General features: G+C 54.6%; 1 protein-coding gene across 1 annotated transcript in view; it reads right to left on the bottom strand.

Moving 5' to 3' along the window:
- The window catches only part of HTT (huntingtin), a 131,105-nt gene that overhangs the window by 15,285 nt on the left and 96,711 nt on the right, over positions 1-19,109 (bottom strand). The window contains exons 42-54 of the mRNA XM_077750593.1: positions 18,203-18,260; positions 13,982-14,123; positions 12,867-13,046; positions 12,556-12,732; positions 12,205-12,281; positions 10,628-10,766; positions 9,521-9,643; positions 8,440-8,653; positions 7,918-8,063; positions 6,276-6,453; positions 5,271-5,366; positions 2,548-2,735; positions 844-970 (exon numbers count right to left, since the gene is read on the bottom strand). Of these exons, the coding sequence (XP_077606719.1) occupies positions 844-970; positions 2,548-2,735; positions 5,271-5,366; positions 6,276-6,453; positions 7,918-8,063; positions 8,440-8,653; positions 9,521-9,643; positions 10,628-10,766; positions 12,205-12,281; positions 12,556-12,732; positions 12,867-13,046; positions 13,982-14,123; positions 18,203-18,260 (1,845 nt within the window). The remainder of the gene's footprint in view (positions 1-843; positions 971-2,547; positions 2,736-5,270; positions 5,367-6,275; positions 6,454-7,917; positions 8,064-8,439; positions 8,654-9,520; positions 9,644-10,627; positions 10,767-12,204; positions 12,282-12,555; positions 12,733-12,866; positions 13,047-13,981; positions 14,124-18,202; positions 18,261-19,109) is intronic.

The following is a 19,109-nucleotide window of genomic DNA, read 5'->3' as shown; positions in this document are numbered from 1 at the left end:
TTCTGTATCTCCCTCTCTCTCTGACCCTCCCCTGCTCACGCTGCCTCTCTCTCTCAGAAATAAATAAAAAACAAACAAAAAAAAAAGCAGCACAAAATCTGCAGATGCCTAAGAGGAAGGGCGGGCCCCACGTGCAGGCAGATGGCCGGGGCTAACGAGACAGACCTCTAGATCTCCCAGCTACGACCCTCCCACCGGACCACACCTCCAGCCACACGGCAGGGACAAAAACGCAGCTTCCACCGTGCTGCGGAAAGTGGGCAGGGGTCCTGAAGGGAAAACTACCGATGCTGCTCGTCACAGAGCTTCTGTGCACGAGGTGCGTCTCGTAGTTTCTGAATCCGTAACAATGCCACGGAACGACAAAGCCAGGGGTCCCAGCGGGGGTGACCTGCCCCCGGCACCCAGAGTCCAGTGCCGTCTGCACAATACAGTCTACACTCCCCCCGCTCTGCCTGCTCGCCCTGCACCCAAGGGAAGGGCATCCATGGCCACATGGATGGGCAAGCTGCCCACCCCCCCGGCCTGGAGCGGGGCACACGGGCCTGGAGCAGGGTGCGCAGACCGAGCTGGGCTGCTGGCTCTCAATCACCAGGCGCCTGTCCCGACTCTACACAAGCCTGGCGTGTGAGAACTCGTGGTTAAACCGGCTCCCCACCCAAACACCCAGCACCACACCAACCTGGAGAGGCTTTTTCATTGTTAACGGTTCTGTACACACTGCAGAATGCACGACTCACACACACACCATCACACCTGCCCTAAATCCTTTACGGAACACCGAGAAGAATCAGGCGAATGCGCCCTGAGGTCTGACGTTCACGAAAGCGAAATCCACACTACCTAGTGTGTTGATGCGGTAGATGAACTCTTTAAACACCTCTTTCTCCTGGAGGAACTCCACCGGGATCTCAGGGAACGCTGTGCCAAAATCCCCTCCTGGTTTGGGTGACCATCCAAGTTTCCAAACCTGAAAGACGGAAAAGAAAGCGGCCACAGTCAAGTCAGGACAGCCATGCTGCGAGGACCCCACGAAGCGCCGTCTCTCTCCAGAGGCCAGCGGCCCCCTGACCGGGCACCACCTTTCTGGGAAAACTGCTGCCGTGCTCCATCCGAGGACCTCCTTCCCCGTCATGTGCTCCCTGATCCGCTCTGACCTCCCCTTCCCCGACCCACCCGATCCCCAACCTCGCCCCCAGCTGCCACCACCCCATTGCCCCCCAGGCTGGTGGCTCAGGAAGGTGGGATCCCGATGGTCCCCACTGCAGTGCCCAGGTCCTCACACGCGGGCAGGGGCCCCCTTGCCCACGGAGCTGGCGCGTGAGATAAAGAAGCTCGGCTGCACGCAGAAACGTCTGCTGGCAAGCAGGCACAAAAAGGCATGCTATCCGCACTTCTAAACTCGGCGAACGGAAGGGGACCCTGAGAGGTCCAGGTAGTGGGAGCGGCCAAGCCCCCGGCTGGCTGAGCTGATCGTGCTGGCAAAGCTGAAGACGACTCCAGGTGCCCAGGCTGAGGGCTCAGCTCCAGATTCCTCAGGCCCAGTGTGGGCCTCGGAGGCACGGCCAGCCCCCCTCAACGGCTTTGGTGCCTCGTGTTCGCCTCGGAAAGATGCCAGGTCTTGCTAAGTTGCTCACTGCTGCCCCTAGGGGCTCAGGCCCCTGCCTGAGGAGCCCCCCTATAACACGAGGTCTGCACCAGGGTCCTGTGGCTTCTACCCCAGACACCGTGACCTCTGGGACTGCGCCTCCCATAGCGGCCCCATTCCCCTCCAGGGGTGCAGCTGTTTCAGGACCTAGGGTGACCTCCTGTGTGTGGAGTACAGGCCCTGGGGGTGGTGGGGGAGGGGGAGCACCCTCTACGTGCTCCCTTGGTGCTGCCTGCTCAGAATCGACCTCTCACACACACGCACGAGACTGTGCCCTGCTGGGCGGAGACCAGCACCTTCCCTCTCGGGCCTGGCTCACCTTGACCTGCTGTGCTCACCCCGTGACCCCATTCCTCGTCGGGGCAGGTTGTGGAGGGCCAAGGCAGCTTCCCCAGGGAGAGTCACACGGCCACCACCAACCCTCAACCCGCTCACACGGAGCCCTTCCTGTGACACAGGACAGAGTCCCTGTTAAAACCGACTTGGAGGTGATTCTGAGGACAACTTGGCGTCAGGAGTGCCGAATAGCTGAATGATACCAGACGGTGCCTGCTTGTGAAGGGAAGTACCTGAGGGGTGGCTTCTGCTCTACCCTCAACAAAGGAGTCTCGTTCCTCGCCAATCATGCCCACCACCACGTACCGGCTGGCGGGAGACAAAATCCTACTTCTGGCTGTAATGCCTCACCCCATCTTGGAAAACCCAGCGTCTCCACTGCTGACTGCTGGACGCCATGCCCAAGGATGTCAGGTGCCTCCACTACACGCCACCAAAGCCTGTGCGCCACACAGGAAGCCCTGGAGGGCCCACATCTGCTCTCACCCCCGGGAACCCCGGCCGGGAGCCTGCGGGTGCGTCTCATTTACTTTGGTTTTCCGCCAAGGAGTGACCAGACTCACCAGAGGGGGGACGCGCGTGTAGCTGTTGACGAGGGGAAGGCGAGCCAGGCTGATGATGATGTTCCTGAGCACTGAGGTGAGAAACGCTGGGGTGTCGCTGTTCCTTTTATGGCCCAAGGCCAGCACGGACGGCAAAGCCTCCACCATCTCTGCCACCATCTCACAGGCTGCGGTGATATACGCCGGGTCTAAACAAACACCGCGGTTCAGAGGGCTGTTCTGTCAAAGCACGTCCCAAACCCGCCACCTCCGCTCCTGACCTTCCCACCACCCCCACCGCAGAAGGCACAGCCCTGCAGCCAGCTGCTCAAGCCACGGACGCAGAGCCCACCGGGCCTCCAGTCGCTCACTGAGGCCTACATGTGTTACCTTCTTCAAGTCTACCTTAGTGTGCAGGGCCCTCCACGCCTGCCAGGGCTGTCGTTTTGAACCTGTCTCCCACTCCTGGTCCCAGCCCTCCTGCCCACCCCGCACCACGGGCCACCCCCCCCAGGACCTGGGGCTGCTCTCCAAGCTGGCGCGCAGGGTGCCATGTTGTAAAGGCTTCTCCCGGGCCGGTGGTGGGATTGATGCCACGTCTCAGCCTAGAGCCCCCAAGGCAGAATGCTGAAGGGCCCGGGGCCCGAGGGGAGACCACAGCACCTCGAGGGCAGGCAGTGTTTCTCATTCACTCTGAGTCTGACACAGAGTACGTGCCCAAAAATCATCTGTTGAGCTGATGAGTGTTTGGGGTTGTACGTGAACATGACCCATGGTTTTGAGGCTGGACAGGCTAAGCAACTTCCTCGTATGGAGAAGGGATTCTTACTGGGCTCGTGGAGTCAAGCGCCAAGCTAAGAGAGACGAGGCTGTCTTTAATAATACTTTTTTAGAAAGTAAACTCTATGCCAACGTGGGGCACAAACTCACTATCCTGAGATCAAGAGTCACATGCTCTGGTGACCGAGCCAGCTGGGCGTCCCTGACCGGCAGTCCCGGAGGCATCACCCTGTCATTGCTCCTCTGGCCGGGTCAACAGTGAGCAGCCTGCGCAGGGCCGTCAAGAAGGGGTATAATCAAAGCAAACTAAGACGCTCCGGCCGGCGGCCTATGTGCTCTGACTCGAGCCCCTGAAAGGCCTCAAGTATTCTGAGGAACGGAAATTCAAACGGTGACAAAAATTATACCACTTGCTGAGCCCTTATAACAAGACGGGCACCCGTTCTGGGTGCTGGAGGCGGATTAACTCATTCATCCTCACACCAACCGCGAGGGCAGTGTCATCCGTACCCTCACTGCGGAGGCCCTGGAGGAGAGCCGGTCAAGGCCACTCAGCCGGGAAGCGGCTGCAGGCCCCTCACCTATCAACAGAAGGTCATGAAATCCCAAACGGCTGACAGAACCTAGCGTTTTGAGGTGAACACTTGGAGAAGAGCCTGGCCGTGTACTGAAACACCACTGTTTCCGGAAGGTTAGACAACTGTAAAGCCTTGAACCACCAGTTCAAAACCACCAGGCTCAAAACTAATGACAGGAAAAGACCTTCATTACCTGGGATTGCACCAAAGCTGGCAAAAAGAAAGCATTTATGTACTTGCTCTGAAAAAGGCATTTTTTTTAATGTTTATTTTTCTTTGAGTGAGTGAGAGGGGGGCGAGAGAGAGAGAGAGAGAGAGAACATGAACAGGGGAAGGGCACAGAGAGAGGGAGACACAGAATCCGAAGCAGGCTCCAGGCTCTGAGCAGTCAGCACAGAGCCCAATGAGGGGCTCGAACCCATGACCTGTAAGATCATGACCTGAGCTGAAGTTGGAGGCTTAACTGACTTGAGCCCCCCGGATGCCCCTGAAAAAGGCATGCTTCCTTAAGCCACCGTAATGTGACTAAGCCTCTCGTACTCCGAGGAAAAGTGTCCCATGAAAGGGGCAGCTGAGACCCACCCACTGGGCGTCCGCCCCATCCCTGTGCATGGCGCAGGCCGGGCTGCAGGGCGCCGTTCCAGTCACACCCTCTGCGTGATGAGCCGGCCTGGCCCCGGGAGCCCAAGGCCCCAGCAACAAGCAGTCACTAGGCCAAGACCTTTCCTCCCAGTCTGCCTCACCATACTTGAAAGAGTGAGAGACCTGACTCAGGAGATTAGAACGGTCCCGTCTAAATCTGGAAGAGCTGTAAATAAATGGAATGTGGATGTGTTTCTCGTGGGAAGAGCAGTAACTTTCATTTAAAAATCCACCAAGACGCATGGCTGAAGGAGACACTGTGGCCATGTGACATTCCTGTGGGCATTTCCACCAACTGCAAGCCCCTCAGCAATTCTACTCACTTACTCATGACTCCGTGATTGTCTGTCGAGCGTTTACAACAGCGAGAACACAGAGGGACCAGAGTCCCTGCCCGCAGGGAGCTCAGAGTCTAGGGGAGAGACTAGAGCAGGAAGCCCTGCAGAGCGCCAGGTGGGGAGGAGGGGCTGCGGGGACCTCAGGAGGAGCTCCGTGAGGGGTGCCGCCCCTGCTGCGGGACCAAAGAAAAAGCCAGAAGGAGAGGCCGGCGTGCAATCAGGGGAAAGAGCACACTCAGGTGAAGCCCGCAAACCACACTCCAGTCTAGAGATAAGCAACAGAATGCAGCTACGGTAAGTAAGCTTTTAAGAGTTCACACTTACCACTTTAAAAGTCTCTCTTTTTAATGAATTTCAAGGCCCCCAAAGAAACCGGGTAAGAAACAAAACGGGTCTTGAGACTTACTCTGTGTGTTTGAATCGACTTCGTCGTCTCTGGCAGCCTTCGGGGTGTTTGTCCTTCTGTCTGGACTCAGAAGCTGGTCCCCAGGCCGCACCACAACTGAAATCGAAACAGAACAAACAGGATTTCCATTTTACTTACCATTTCTTTTTATCCAAGTTTTCACATTTACGTCGCTTTATGACACTTCAAGGTGACATATAAGTCAAATGAGGTCCAGGTTTGAGGCGGCACAGACTGAGGCCCAGCCTCCGGTTAGCCTGCTACGCTGGGGGCCGACCCCCACCGGGGGTTTCTAAGCCCACCCGCCGCCTGCCATCCACCACCTCTCGCCCCGGAGGGCTGTATCAGACAGCCCGTGATTCACTGCTGCTCTACAAGCATCACTGCACTCCCCGAGAAGTCTGGCTTTGAAAAACTGCTCCCTAGATCTTCGTTTTCAAGTTGACTACAAATGCACAGATGAAAACAATTTAAACGATGAAACTTCAAAACACCCTTGTAACATGTAAACTGTAATGTCCAATTTTTAAGAAATTTTGGCTAATGACCCTTGTTAAGGACACTGTTCCTTGAAAAGAATAAGTCACTTTTATTTTATAACATATTAGTATTACAATACATTATAGAAATAAGCATTTTGACTGTAACAGAAAACAATCTTTCTAATATAACCTTATTAAATCTTATGGTCATTTGGGACTAAAAGCAAGAAACAGTCAGCTAGGACCAGAAAACAAAGGGACATAAAATTAGGAGTACTTTTTTATGAAAGCTGGAACTCTAAAATCTAAACAAAATGACTACAAAAGCAAATTCAAGTTCAATTCTAGTGCAGAATCCAAGACATGGGCAATCAACACAAGGCTTGTATTTTGTCCACCCCTAATTCTTTGCTCAGCACCTGGTAAACAGGTGGCACCAAATAAATGTCTGTGACTCGATCTGCAGAGCTGATGAGCAGTTCAAGTGAGAAAGGAGAGAAAGCCCTTGTGGCCTTGGACTCACTGGCTTCCAGGATGAAGCGGACACAGTGGATTAGAGAGCAGGCGCGGGTCACCATCTCTGGGGTGGATAGGGTGCTCCAGAGGCTGGGCAGCTGCAGGGCCAGGCAACAGCAGTCCAGGCCCGCCTGAAGGTCCAGACTCAGCGGGATCTGCTCATGGATCAAATGCCATGACAGGGCCTATGGGGGAGGGTCGGCGTTACAGACGGCTCAGACCCGCTTTCTCCTGTCTCTGGGCCGTCGGGGAGCAAACAGCCCCCAGCTCCCGGGGAACTGGCCAAAGCATGAGAGGCTGGCAGGTCCTGACTCCCCTTCCAGAAGGCTCGGCCCCTGTCACCCAGTGCCTTACATTCAAGCCAGACCACTTGCTCCCCAAAGTGCCTGGGGCTCCCCTCTGCTGGAATGGCCACCCCAATCTCGCTGCTCCTCTTTCTGTCAGCTCTGTAGGCTCCTCTAGAAATTCTTCCCTGGCCAGGGCACGTGGCTGGCTCAGTCGGTTAAATGTCTGACTTTGGTTCATTTGGGTCATGACCTCACAGTTCGCGGGTCTGAGCCCTGCATCAGGCTCTGTGCTGACAGCTCAGAGCCTGGAACCTGCTTCAGATTCTGTGTCTCCACAGGCAGGCCTTGCCTCTGTTGTAGCCAGGGGCTAAATCTGAGAGCATGGGTCCTGGACATGGCCAGGCTTGGGTTCAAATCTCTACTGGCTACCTCCTAGTGGGTGAACCTGGGCAAGCCGCCAAACCTCTCCAAGCCCCGCTTTCCTCATCTGTAAAATGGGAATGGCAGAGCTGGTGCTGCAGAACTGCAGTGAGACCTGACGGAGAGGATGCATGGAAGCACCCCGTCCCGCACGGGGCCTGACCCCTACCTCTCTCCCTGCTGAGTGGCAGGCAGAGCTGACGCTGGCTCAGCCGTGTCCAGGTTTGGCTGAGAAACACAGTTCTGCTCTCTGGCTGCAAGGATGCAGGCTAGACTATTTTCCAGAAGTTGTACTGAGAGGTAACACACCCACAGCATGCACACATTTTAGGGGTGACTGTAAGTGCGAACACTTGAATTTCTCATGGCTGAAATGTCCAGGTTTATTTCTCAACTTAAAACAATAATTTTCCCATACTATTTTTCTTTAATTATCTAAAGTTAGGATCCACACTGTATCAGCAGTGCTTCCTTTTCCCTAGAAAAAATATTTAATGGCTCTCTGTCGTGAAGTGAAAGGTATCTTCGGACCAAGGAAACGGGTCTGCACAGAAGCACGTGACTCTACACTGGGAGATCCCCGAGAGGCTTCTGCCTGTCCCCCCAGTGACCCCTGCTTCTCCCCACCAGACCCTCCTCTAGGACCTGCGCCCTCGCCCCAGACACGCAGGGGGAGACAGCTGCGGGCGGGAGTCCAGGTCCCAGGGCTGGCTCTAAAGTATGGATAGGAAGCGCCATGTTGCCCGTCTCCTGAGGCCCCTGCGAGGAAGCAGCGCGGTCAGGGGATGTGACCTGCTCCAAGCAGGGGACAGATGTGAGGCCTGATTGCCTGTAGCTAGGGTCCCGGTGAGGAGGGGGCACAGACCAGACTGCCTTCCTACTTCTCTAGTGATAGTCCCTCGGCACGGAAACACCCCGCCCCCCACCCCAGCGGCCTCTTACCTCGAGGGTCATGACCACAAACTTTACCGTGTCCCTCTCCTTCTCAGGAGGAAGGTGCAAGTGGCCGGGCAGTTTGGAGAATACCAGCAGGTACTCGGCCAGAGCCCGGGCCAGAGTGGTCAAGGACCGATACAACACAGCATCCCCTAAAACACAAGACTGGGGGTGAGGACAACTCTAGCAGAGGCTCGTGGCCCGCGAACGGCAGTGAGGCCGCCGAGAGCCTGCAGGCCCCCCAGCTCAGAAGCACAGCCGCACCCACACCCAACTCCGCGAGTGACTCGGGACGTGCCTTCCTCAGAGGCCTACCCGGGGCCCCTCCAGGGCCGGGCCAAGGGTCGGCAAGGCAGCAAACATGCCGAGACATCCAGAGCTAGGTCCCAGCACCGGTTCTCAAGTCACCTCCATGCACGCTCTCAGCTTATTAGACCAACGGTGTTCACCGTATCTTTACTCAGTGCAGAGCACAGCACTGATCCTGCAGTGTGTTTAAAAAATAAAAGAAGTTTCTATTTTAACTACCAAATAGATCGTTCAATTTGTTCCAGTAGGCGGTGGGCTCCACAGAGAGGAACGGCTGGAAGACATGGTGGGTGGCAGGGAGCTGCTGAACCAGGCCGGTCACACGGTCCAAGGTCGCCAGGCGAGCCGCTTCGAAAAGGGGACTCCTCTGGCCTCCGGAGATTTCGCGCACACCCAGGCCCAGGCACGGCGCCAGCAGGCTTAAGTTGAATTCCTGAATCAGGACGTTAAAGGTTCGGTAACGACAATCACACGCTTTCAAGCAGCAAGAAAAACACAACAGAAGGATCCTGCAGACATTTCTGAGGTAATACAGATGAGTTCGCCATAAAAAAGTTTTTTAAAGAATATTCTACTTTCTGTAATAAATACCGTATGCGTGGTGAAGTTCATTTCTGATCTCTTTGGGGTACTTTGTTATTAAAAAAATATTTTAAATCATTTATGCCTTCAGGTTTGTTTGAAAATAAAAAGTTCAGCATACACAATTTTTAATTATAAAAATACAAAATCAAGCTGACCCGGCACCAACAAATGCAGTGGAACACAAACACCCACCAAATTTGAGAAGGATAAGTTCTGTTCAACAGCAGCTGAAATAAATCAAAGCAGCCACAAAACTGTGGTTGAAAAATAGCACTTCTTATGACCATGTATCAATCTGTACTGTGTTTTGCCAATTTTTTAAAACTAAGGATTTTTGGGGCCAATTTTCAGGTAGGACATTCATCTTATTTCAGGTAACGTTCAGAAAGCCCATGTCATTGTCAGTGACCTAAACTGAAATTCCCGCTATAGCCAGAGCCCTTAAAAAGCTATTAAAAGTCCAATAACTGAATTTAGAAAATTCAATAAATAATTCATCAAATTTATCATTCGGCAAATCAGCTTTCACTGAATGGATCAGAGCCTCTCCGTGTCCCGCCCCACCTGGAGCAGAGTCCCCCACGCTCCATCCAGCCTGTCTGGGTCAAAGTCTCTGCCTTTAAGGCAGAAGAACGAGGGGCACGCGCCCTAGTCGGTCACGTGACAATGAAACCAATCCAGTGTCCTGCTAGCGTCCGTCCGCTCCCCACCATACCGAGTTCATCATGAATGTGCTCATGTCACTGGGAGGAATCCGATTCACCAGTTCTGCCCCTTCCAGCAGCGCAGAATCTGACCTGGTCCAGCACTGGGATTTGACTAGATGTAGGTACCAGTCCTGGGAAGGAGAAAAAGGTGGTTAACGCCATGCAGTTGGGCAGGGGCTTCAACTCTACCGAATGTGTGTTGTTTCTGTGCCCAATGCCCCTCACATCCTGAGGCCCCAGACCAAAGGACAGGGAGGCCCAAAGGACCATGAATGCAGCATCAGTAAAACTGGATTCTAGGTGGCCATGAGGCTGTTCACTAAACCACAGGCCTTTTCCATGGAAACAGATAGAAATGCTGCCTTCGGACTTGCCGTTACTAACTGGACAGCCTCTCCTTCTCCCTCATCTGGTGAACACCCACGTGTCCTCCTAACAGCTCAAGTGTGAGGCCAGCAAGGCCCTCTGTCCTCACTACTGTCCGCCCCTCGCCTGACTGTGCTCTGATCACCTTCTCCTGGGGTGTCTGCCTCACTCCTTCCTCTCCAAGGCCAGTGCGGCAGAGGCTCTGAACAAATCGAATCTGAGCGTAGAGGCCTGAACTTTGCCTATCTGTGCTTGGGCTAAGGGTTTTCAAAATCCAAGTTCATATCTACATGGCCCTCCCTCCAGAAAACAGAGTAGCAAGGATCTGCCAAGTCCCCAAACGGTCCCCAGCTCTGCGGTTTGAGTGCTAAGGGTGATGGCGATGTACCAGGGTCCTTGGGATGGTGAGCTCAGCATGCAGGTCAGCAGCTTTAAGGAGAGGGAGACAGGCCAAGCGGGCAGGCACTACGACCTATGCAGGCCGCGCCCACTCCTTTCCTGCTTCCCGTTAACCATGCTGACACCCCTCTGCCTGATGCCACGAGTGTCCCAACTTAGCATTTCCTCTCTCACCCCACACTTCCTGCTGAAGACCTGGGCTGGACCTCAGGCACCCTGTCAGTGACGGGACCCTGTCCACTGCTGGCAAGAACCAGGACAGGCTGAGAGCCCATGGGAGCCGCGCCAAGTGCCTGGACGCCTTGGTGCCTGAGCAGGCCCTGCGTCACACACGCACGCTGGTCACTTACTTTGTCTGGAATGATTGTCTCCAGTGCCAGGGGCCCGTCCCCGTCCAGCGGGTGGGATGTGACTGGAGGAGAAGGGCCACGCGAGCCCGGCGCGGTGGCAAGGCGAAGCCTGTCCAGCAGGGAGTACAGCCTCTGGTGTCTGGAATATGATCACACGGGGGGTTAGGACACAGCACCATAGGCAAGAAGTAACAGTGGCTTCTGAAAGCAGGACATGACGCGTCTGGCCGCCTCAACGACGCTCCGACGAGTCGTGATGCAGACCCAGGCTCCGGCTTATTTAACAGCAATGTTCATGCCCCACCAATGTTCTGCAGACATTTCATTTATACTCGAACATCGTAGCAGGCAGAACATGGTTTAACAGCTAATAAATGCATCCTGTACAAATGCAAAATAGATCATCTATCCTAAGACCCAAGCACACAAAATCTCCCACTGATTCTTCCAACACAATACAATCTGTACCAATTTATGTTCGTTTCATAGAAGAAGCACCTCGTCTCGAACGAGATATTTATAATCTTTCTCATCTGGTCTGAAATCTAAACCTAGAATCTAAACATAAGAGTTTGACCTTCCGCCATCTGTTACGAGCACAACAACTTCGTACTGCGAATGACAACATGACCAGCCCAGCAAACTGCAAGTTCGTCCAAGTCTCGTGTTGACTACCCAGTTACGCCCCTTCCCCAGTGAAGACACGGGCAAAGAGCCCCAGCATGGTGATTCTCCCCACTTCTCCCTCCCGTTCTCCCTCTCTGTCTCTCTCTCACACACACACACACACGCCTTCCCCTGTGGAGGGCAAAAGCNCAACTTCGTACTGCGAATGACAACATGACCAGCCCAGCAAACTGCAAGTTCGTCCAAGTCTCGTGTTGACTACCCAGTTACGCCCCTTCCCCAGTGAAGACACGGGCAAAGAGCCCCAGCATGGTGATTCTCCCCACTTCTCCCTCCCGTTCTCCCTCTCTGTCTCTCTCTCACACACACACACACGCCTTCCCCTGTGGAGGGCAAAAGGTAAACTCTGAAGGTAAAATATATTTTATTTATTTAGCTGAACAAATCTATGATAGACGTCAAGACTTCTGATAAAGGCTTCTAAAAGACTATGCAACAAAATCAGGTGATAAATGCCTCAGAAAGAACATTTCGACAAGATGCAAATGTAATTCTTGCACGCCAAGACCTGGGTGACCTCTTTCACACATGCCCACTCCTCCACACCAGTTAGGTTACACACTTGGATTTTGCTAGGATGAGGTAGGTAGCCCCTTCCCATCTGTCACAGGCTGGTGAACTGAGGTCACCTGGACATGGACAACCTCTCAACCAGCCAACGGGACTCAGGCTCATCTGTTCCTACAGCACATACAGCGCTGTCAGTTCACCTCACTTTTTATAGAGTGAGTCCCTTTCTGTGTAATTGGGTAATTTAGGAAGGCTTTCTCCCAAGGTCCTTCTGCAGTAAACTCACCTACAAGGCACATCGATCTCTCGTCCTGAGCTTATCCCCTTACAAACCTAAGCCTTTATGTCCAAGAGCAAGGGACGCCTGGTTGTAGCATTACCTCTGAGCCAGCCCGCTGCTCTGAAGGTATTCCTGGATTCTGGTTAGTTCCTCCACCGGCAACTGGGCCATGCTGCTCTGCAGTAGATAATAACACATCAGCAGGGGCGGAACATGTAGTGAGTCCAAATAACCTTGCGCTGATTTAAAAAGGAAAGAGCGATGTGTACAGTTTACGAGTAGAAAGTACAAGCAGCACTCATTATCAGGTACATGAAGAAGTTTTATATCTTGTACGTGTTTCCCTCAGTGGCCGTGTGAACACTATGCCTGTGGAGGAAAAAACCAGCCAACTGTCCTACCTGCTCTGCTAAGCTCTCCATAAACACCAGTGTCAGTGTTTTTCTAGTACCTGTAAATTTGCGGCCAAAAGCATCTCCACCCGGCGGCAGGCCAGGGTGTCGACCATGCGAGCCAGCACCCGGAACGGGGTGCACAGAAGCTTGTCCACGTACAGCGTTAGCACGGCGCCCGACTGGCTGAGGTGGATCCCTTCCAAGCACTGAAGCGTCTTCTTCAGGGTGGTGGGCTGGAGCGGGAAGAGGAAAGCAGCAAGAGCACAGGATTTTCCCAACTGGCAACGGCACTTCCAAAGTTCCCACGGTACACTTTTCAGGCACAGAACAAAACTGACTGGCACCAGGTGGCACCAGGGAGACTTACGGTTGAAAGGTTCTCACAACGAGACTGAATTGCCTGGATGAAGAGGCCACTGGCGGCAGAGTTCCGATGAACAGCGCTAATAAAATCCTGCACCGGGGGCTCATGTGACAGATTGATCAGGTCCTGAATATGATTCACGATGAGCCACGTTAAGTGCTCTGAATCGTGCAGGTTCTGACACTGAAGAAAAAGACAGTGAAAGGCTCGTTTTCAAGTAGACAAGGACAGAACAATACTGATGTCATAGAAAAGGCCAAAAGAAATAAGAAGGGAAAAATAAATTCCAATTATAATCTTCACTGAAGATGTCCAGCGTTTGACCGCCAATCACCGGGGTCGGAACTCATGTCACAGACTCCATTGCCTTCAACTCTACACTGTGACCAAAGCTGGTTTCCTCATGTTTATTTATTTATTTTGAGAGAAAGTGTGCACGAGGGGGAAAGGGGCAGACGAGAGGGAGAGAGAGAGAATCCCAAGCAGGTTCTGTGCTGTCAGCAGAGAGCCCAATGAGGGGCTCCATCCCATGAACTGTGAGAACATGACCTGGGCCAATATCAAGAGTTGGACACTCAACCAACTGAGCCACCCAGGTGCCCCTGGATTTTGTCAGTTTTCTCTGTGAAACACGTGATGCTCGTTTTATGGTCACTCTGCCAATGTTATCTTTTTACTGGGCTTTGCACTGACAGCGTGGAGCCTGCTTGGGATTCCTCTCTCCCCCACGGTCTCCCCTCCCCAACTCATGCTGTCTCTGTCTCTCTCAAAATAAATAAAACTCAAAAATAAAATAAAATAAAATGGATGGCATTTAACCAGGAATAAACTTTAAAACACAGCAATGGGTACTGAGGCCCTTTCCACGCATGACAAACAGCGTTGAAGTGAGAGCCCCACCCCGTACACCCTCGGCGCGTCCTTCTCGCACAGGCAGGCCGAGCAGGTGCCAGGGGCACGGATCCCGCAGCCACACCTCCCGTCCGCGGCCGGCCGGAGCGGGGCCCAGTGCTCACTGCCGTCTGCGGTCCCACGGTCTCCGAGCTGGTGGCAGGGACCTGGGAAGTGGCTCCGCAGAAGCCCCCCTGCCCCACCACACCCCTCGCTTCCCGACTTACGACATAATCGCAGAAGAGAATGAGCGCTCCCCGCCGCACTATTTCTCGGTTGCACATGCCGGGTTTGCCGGCCACGTCGGAGTCCTCCTCCTGTCCGGACAGCTGGGGGCCGAGTGACTTCGTACTGGACAGGCTACGTCTCCTGGAAGGAGCGACAGGCGGCTGACAACGTTTCTGGGACGGCTGCCCTCCCGCGACATGAGTGACGCGCACTCCCAGCTGCCGGCCTCTGAGTTACAGAGGTGCATGTGTGGAAAACGAACGAAAGAGGAGGGTCTCACGGGCAAACCGCCAAGTGCTCGGCCAAGAGGCTGAGGTCGGCACAAGGCTGCAGGCGGTGGCACTCAGGCACCAGGCCACCACACGGCACAAGGCAGCTGCCGTCGGGGCCCCGGCGCCGGCACGGTGCACGAGCCGCCAGCCGTGTGTCAGGAGTCACGGGCATGCACACACTCACCCGCCGCCCGGCCGAGAGCAGGTCTGCACGAGTCACCCCCTCTGGGAAAGCCGGTCTTTCTCTCTCAGCCCATGGCAATCACATGCTCGGGAACCCTCGATTCTGCCACCACCCTCCACCACCCTCACACACTTGTTGCCAGTCCCGCAAACCACCCCGGCTCAAGTCTGAGGACAATCCCCTTCCCTCGGCAGCAAATAGCTTAACAGAGACAGAGGTCACACAAGGATGAGAATATTTTGGAATGTGTCTTTTTCCAGGACACTTCAGGATTTACAAGGGAACTGGTCTAAAATATTCTACAGGTTAAAAAACTGTTCAAACTGCAATGTGCCTTTTCCTGCCTGGTGGATGGAAGAGCCAGCTGCTGCCATCCAGACAACGGAACACAACTCACCAATCCCAAAACAAACCACCAACGTGTGGTGGCAACACCGACGCCGTAAGTGACCCTTAGACACAGTGTCCTAAGTGACAAAGCCAGACTTAAAAGGCTATGGACCATGCGGCTCCAAACGGCAGCAGGCCACAGCGCCCACACGGGCACAGAGCATGCGGCCAAGGCGGGACGGCGTGGGCGACCACAGAGGACACGGGGGATCTTCTGACGCGACGACTGGTTTGTACCATGACCGTGGTGCTGTTCGCCTGACGACATCTGGCCCCAGAGTGGGCTGTCCTGCACTGTAAGCCGTAGTCCATTAAAAACCAACAAGCAGAAGTACCTCCTCCCGGCCCTCCTGCCGGCCCCAGAAAACAACTCCCGGGTGCAGAGGTTCCTGGCGTGACACCAGGTACACAGGCTCACAGACCAGAAAAGGAGCGGCAGTCTGAACAGGACGCCCCAGGGTTGATGCAGACACTGGCGGGTTAACTCCCACCAACACCCAAAGGGCCAGACACTCATTGCATGGAGCCGGCACGCACGCCACAAATCCGACACACGTACCACACACAGAGCACACACACCACACGTACACGCCCACTGCCACACAGAAGCACTTACCACTAAGGAAAGGGACCCACAGGGACCCGGCGCGGTAGACTGGAGGCGCGTGACTCTTCCGGCGCACCCCGCTGGCCGGAGCGCCCTGTGGCTGCGGTAGGTGCTCCCACCCTGTGAAGCTCCCCAAAGCAACGGGGATGCCTGCAGCTTCTGACAGTGACTGGCTTTCAAAGCTGTTTGGATTTTTCAGGCATTCAAGTCCACTGACTAAATCTTCCATCTTCTCTGGGGCACCCAGCTGGCTCTGTTACACAGCGTGCGACTCTTGGGTCTTGGGGGTGTGAGCTCGAGCCCCACGTTGGGGGTAGAGATTACTTAAATAAACAAATTCTAAAAATAGCGAAGTGAAACACTGCGATTAATAACAGCTCCACAGTTTCTGTGCCTTAAATGCCATCAAGTGGTCAAGTCCATCTTTTCCACCAACTAGATGGCAAATGGGCACGAGCCATTAAGGAAGCGGTGCCTGCGGACCCCACAGGACACACACAAACAGGAGGCCGGCCTTGTGCGGAGGGCCTGGTCAGTGTCCTGAGGCAGAAGAGGAAAGGAGGAACGCAGGCGGGGAGGGACGGAGCGGAAAGTCCGTATCTGTAGGTGACATGCACGAGTGCACAGAGAAGCCCCCTGTGGCCCCGGTCTCAGCACACAAAGTCAGTACACAAAACCACCCACATTTCCAGAAGCCAGCAGCACACCATGTGAAACAAGACACTTCTTAAAGCACCATTTAACGCACCATTCCGAATGAAGTGCTCAGGGACGATTTATAAAGTACGTGTAGCCCTTGCACGCTAAACACTAGGAGATGTGACGCACAAAGCACTAAATAAATGGAGAAAGAGGCCAAGTTTGAAGACTGAAAGACTGGCTGCCCGATGTGGGCTGCCCTCCGGACCAGCCGCAAGATCAGTCAACCACCCCCACAGCCTGTACGCATTCACAGCCGGCTTCGGGGATGTGCAGGTAGAAATGCAAAGAACCTAAAAGAGCCAAAGCTGTTCTGAAAGCGAAGGGATGCTGGGGGAGCAGCAGGGCGGCTGAGGGGCGCAGTGGCGGTGCCCGCGGGACGGGCAGCACAGAGCAACGGCCGGGAGCAGGGCCCAGAGGCAGGTCGCACGCAGGTGCCCACCATTCTGGGGACAGTGCCGCGGGGACTCCACAGAGGCAGGATGGCCTTTTCCACGCACGATGCTGACTGGAGCACCCTGGACGTTCCGTCACACACAAACGTTAGCCCGTAGCGGTGACCAATGCTACGGAAGTTCCAGAAGAAGCCAAAGAAGACAAACTTGGTGATTTTGGGGAACACACATTTCTTGGATTGGACAGAAAAAGAATGAACCAGAATTACTGGCAACTTGACTTCATAGAAATTTAAAATTTCTGCTCAAGTGAAATCATGAAGAAAATACAACCACAAACCCCATACAGAACGAGAGAGAACATTTATGTTACATCTGACAAAGAACGTACGTCCAGAATATAAAAGATTTATGGTAACAAGACCACAAACGGCCAAATTTAAAAATAAGAGCACACATCTGAATATGCCCTGTATGACAGAAGGTGTACAAACGGCCAACAAGCACGTGAAATCTCGGTTCACTCCCTAAGTCGTCAGAGAGACACACTGCCCGCACCCGCTCCAAGGCCTGTGGCGTCATGGGTGGGGAGGATTCGCAGATGTCAGAACTCTCGGCCGCTTCCCGCTTCTCTCCCTCCGAAGCAAACCTTCTCCCATGAGCCGTCCAGAGCTGGGGGGTCTAAAATGCCCTGACTTCTGAGGCCTGTTTTCCTTCACTTTTAGTCTGAAGACCTTCCAACCCACAGAAAAGCTGAAAGATTAATTCAGTGGGCAGCCACCTGGATTCAACACTCCTGTGCTGTCACCTTGTGTGCGCAAACACACCCATGCACTCCACACGCGCACGCACACCCTCTATCATGCATACTCTACCTGCGCGCACAGGTGCACTCTACCTGCACATGCTCCCACACGTGTGCACAAACACTACACACAGGCACACGCACTACACAGGCACTCACACGTGGTCTGCACACGAGCACTCCACGCACGCTCGCACATACGCTCTGCACACGCACACTTTTTTGGCCCCACCACGTGGGAGCACTCTGGGTGAAGACTCTGCCCCCAAATACCTCTGCAGAGGTCTCCCGAGGACTCCACGGAAGTACGTCACTGTTTTTAGAACTCACATTCAAATTTCCCCCGTTATCCCAACGATGTTCTTTCCAGGTGTTTTATCCCCCAGGTCTGTGGCAGGCCCTTCCGTCTGGGTGCGTGTGACTACTCCCTCGTCATCAGGCGGGGCCCACCCTCGGGCTCCCGCTGCCCCTGGCACCCCCAGCCCGTCAGGGGGAGGAGGACGACAAGGGCGGGGGGCCTGGCAGCCGCCGCCACTCCGAGCCCCGCCCGGCCAAGCCCCGCCCGGCACAGCTCAAGCCTGGGTGCCCGCGGGAGTTTCCCGGGGAGACCTGAGAACACGAGCGCCCGGGATCCTAATTCCTAAGGGCCCGGCCACCACATCTGGTGGTGGGCTGGGCCACAGTGCCCGTCCCTGGAACAGGCCCCCAGGCAGCCCTCAGGCACACTCCTCGAGGACTCAGGGCCTCGTCTGGGGTGCCCTCCATGGACCAGAAGGACCCATCACAGCACCCGAGGGCCTGTCAGAGAAGCAGAGTCCCAGGCCCCACCAGCGACCTGCTGGACCAAACCCGATTTTACCAAGCTCACCAGCGGATTTGTATGTACGCTGAAGCGGCACTGAGGCTGGAGACACTGGTTCTCTGTCCTGACGCTTACGGTAGGTCATAGCGATGATAAAGTGTCCTCTGAGCATTTCTAGTGTTTTCAGTGGTCTGCCCTCCTCGACTAAACCGTAAGCACGTGGAAGGCAGGAAGCAGGTGCTTCTCCTCTGCATCGCCCACAGCACAGAGCAGGTGTTCAGTGATGCCCACTAATACTGGGATTTCCCGCTGAAAGCAGGGGTGTGGCCCAAACGGGCCCCCGGGCCTCCCAGAGGGCAGCCTTCCCCACACTGAGCAGAGAGGAGTCAACCGGGGCCCTGTGGCCCCTGCCATCTATTTCTGGGGTTTTCTCTGCTCACCACGGCCTCCCGAGCCTTCCAGAAACACCACACTGAGGACCAGCTCAGGGGATGGGTAGCAAAGCCTCATTCCCACGTGTGTGCAGATGCCCAGAAATCAAGGCTCAAACCTGAAAACTTTTTGCAAAAAGGGGGTCACCCCCAGACACTCAATAAGTCTTTGTGAATGATAAAAAATAGGGCACTTCCAAGTAGTTTTGAAACATTGCTCAGTAATTACTTCATTATCTAAGAATAACCAGAACCACATTTAACTTACAATGAAGCTAAGACATTGCAACACGTCTGGCTCTGGATCCAGTTTAAGGACGAGAGCCTGGCCGGAGGACACGGCATGACGAGAATGACCCACAAGAGGAACAATGTCAAAGAACTTGTCACAGAAAGCCCGTCTGAAAGGTGGCGGCTGTGGCGAATGCCTCTGGTCTGACCACGGTCCCCCCACAGTGAGGGTCCACAAGAGGAAGAGGGACACAGAGCGGAATCTGTACAGTCTCCCGGAGTGGGTCAGACCGCCGGCCGTCCCGCTGTGC

Source organism: Crocuta crocuta, unplaced genomic scaffold (assembly GCF_008692635.1).
Source record: "Crocuta crocuta isolate KB4526 unplaced genomic scaffold, BGI_CrCroc_1.0 scaffold179, whole genome shotgun sequence".
In the NCBI taxonomy this organism is placed as follows: Eukaryota; Metazoa; Chordata; class Mammalia; order Carnivora; family Hyaenidae; genus Crocuta; species Crocuta crocuta.
The sequence above is the reverse complement of the archived record's forward strand: the minus strand, read 5'-3'. Positions and strand labels throughout refer to the sequence as shown.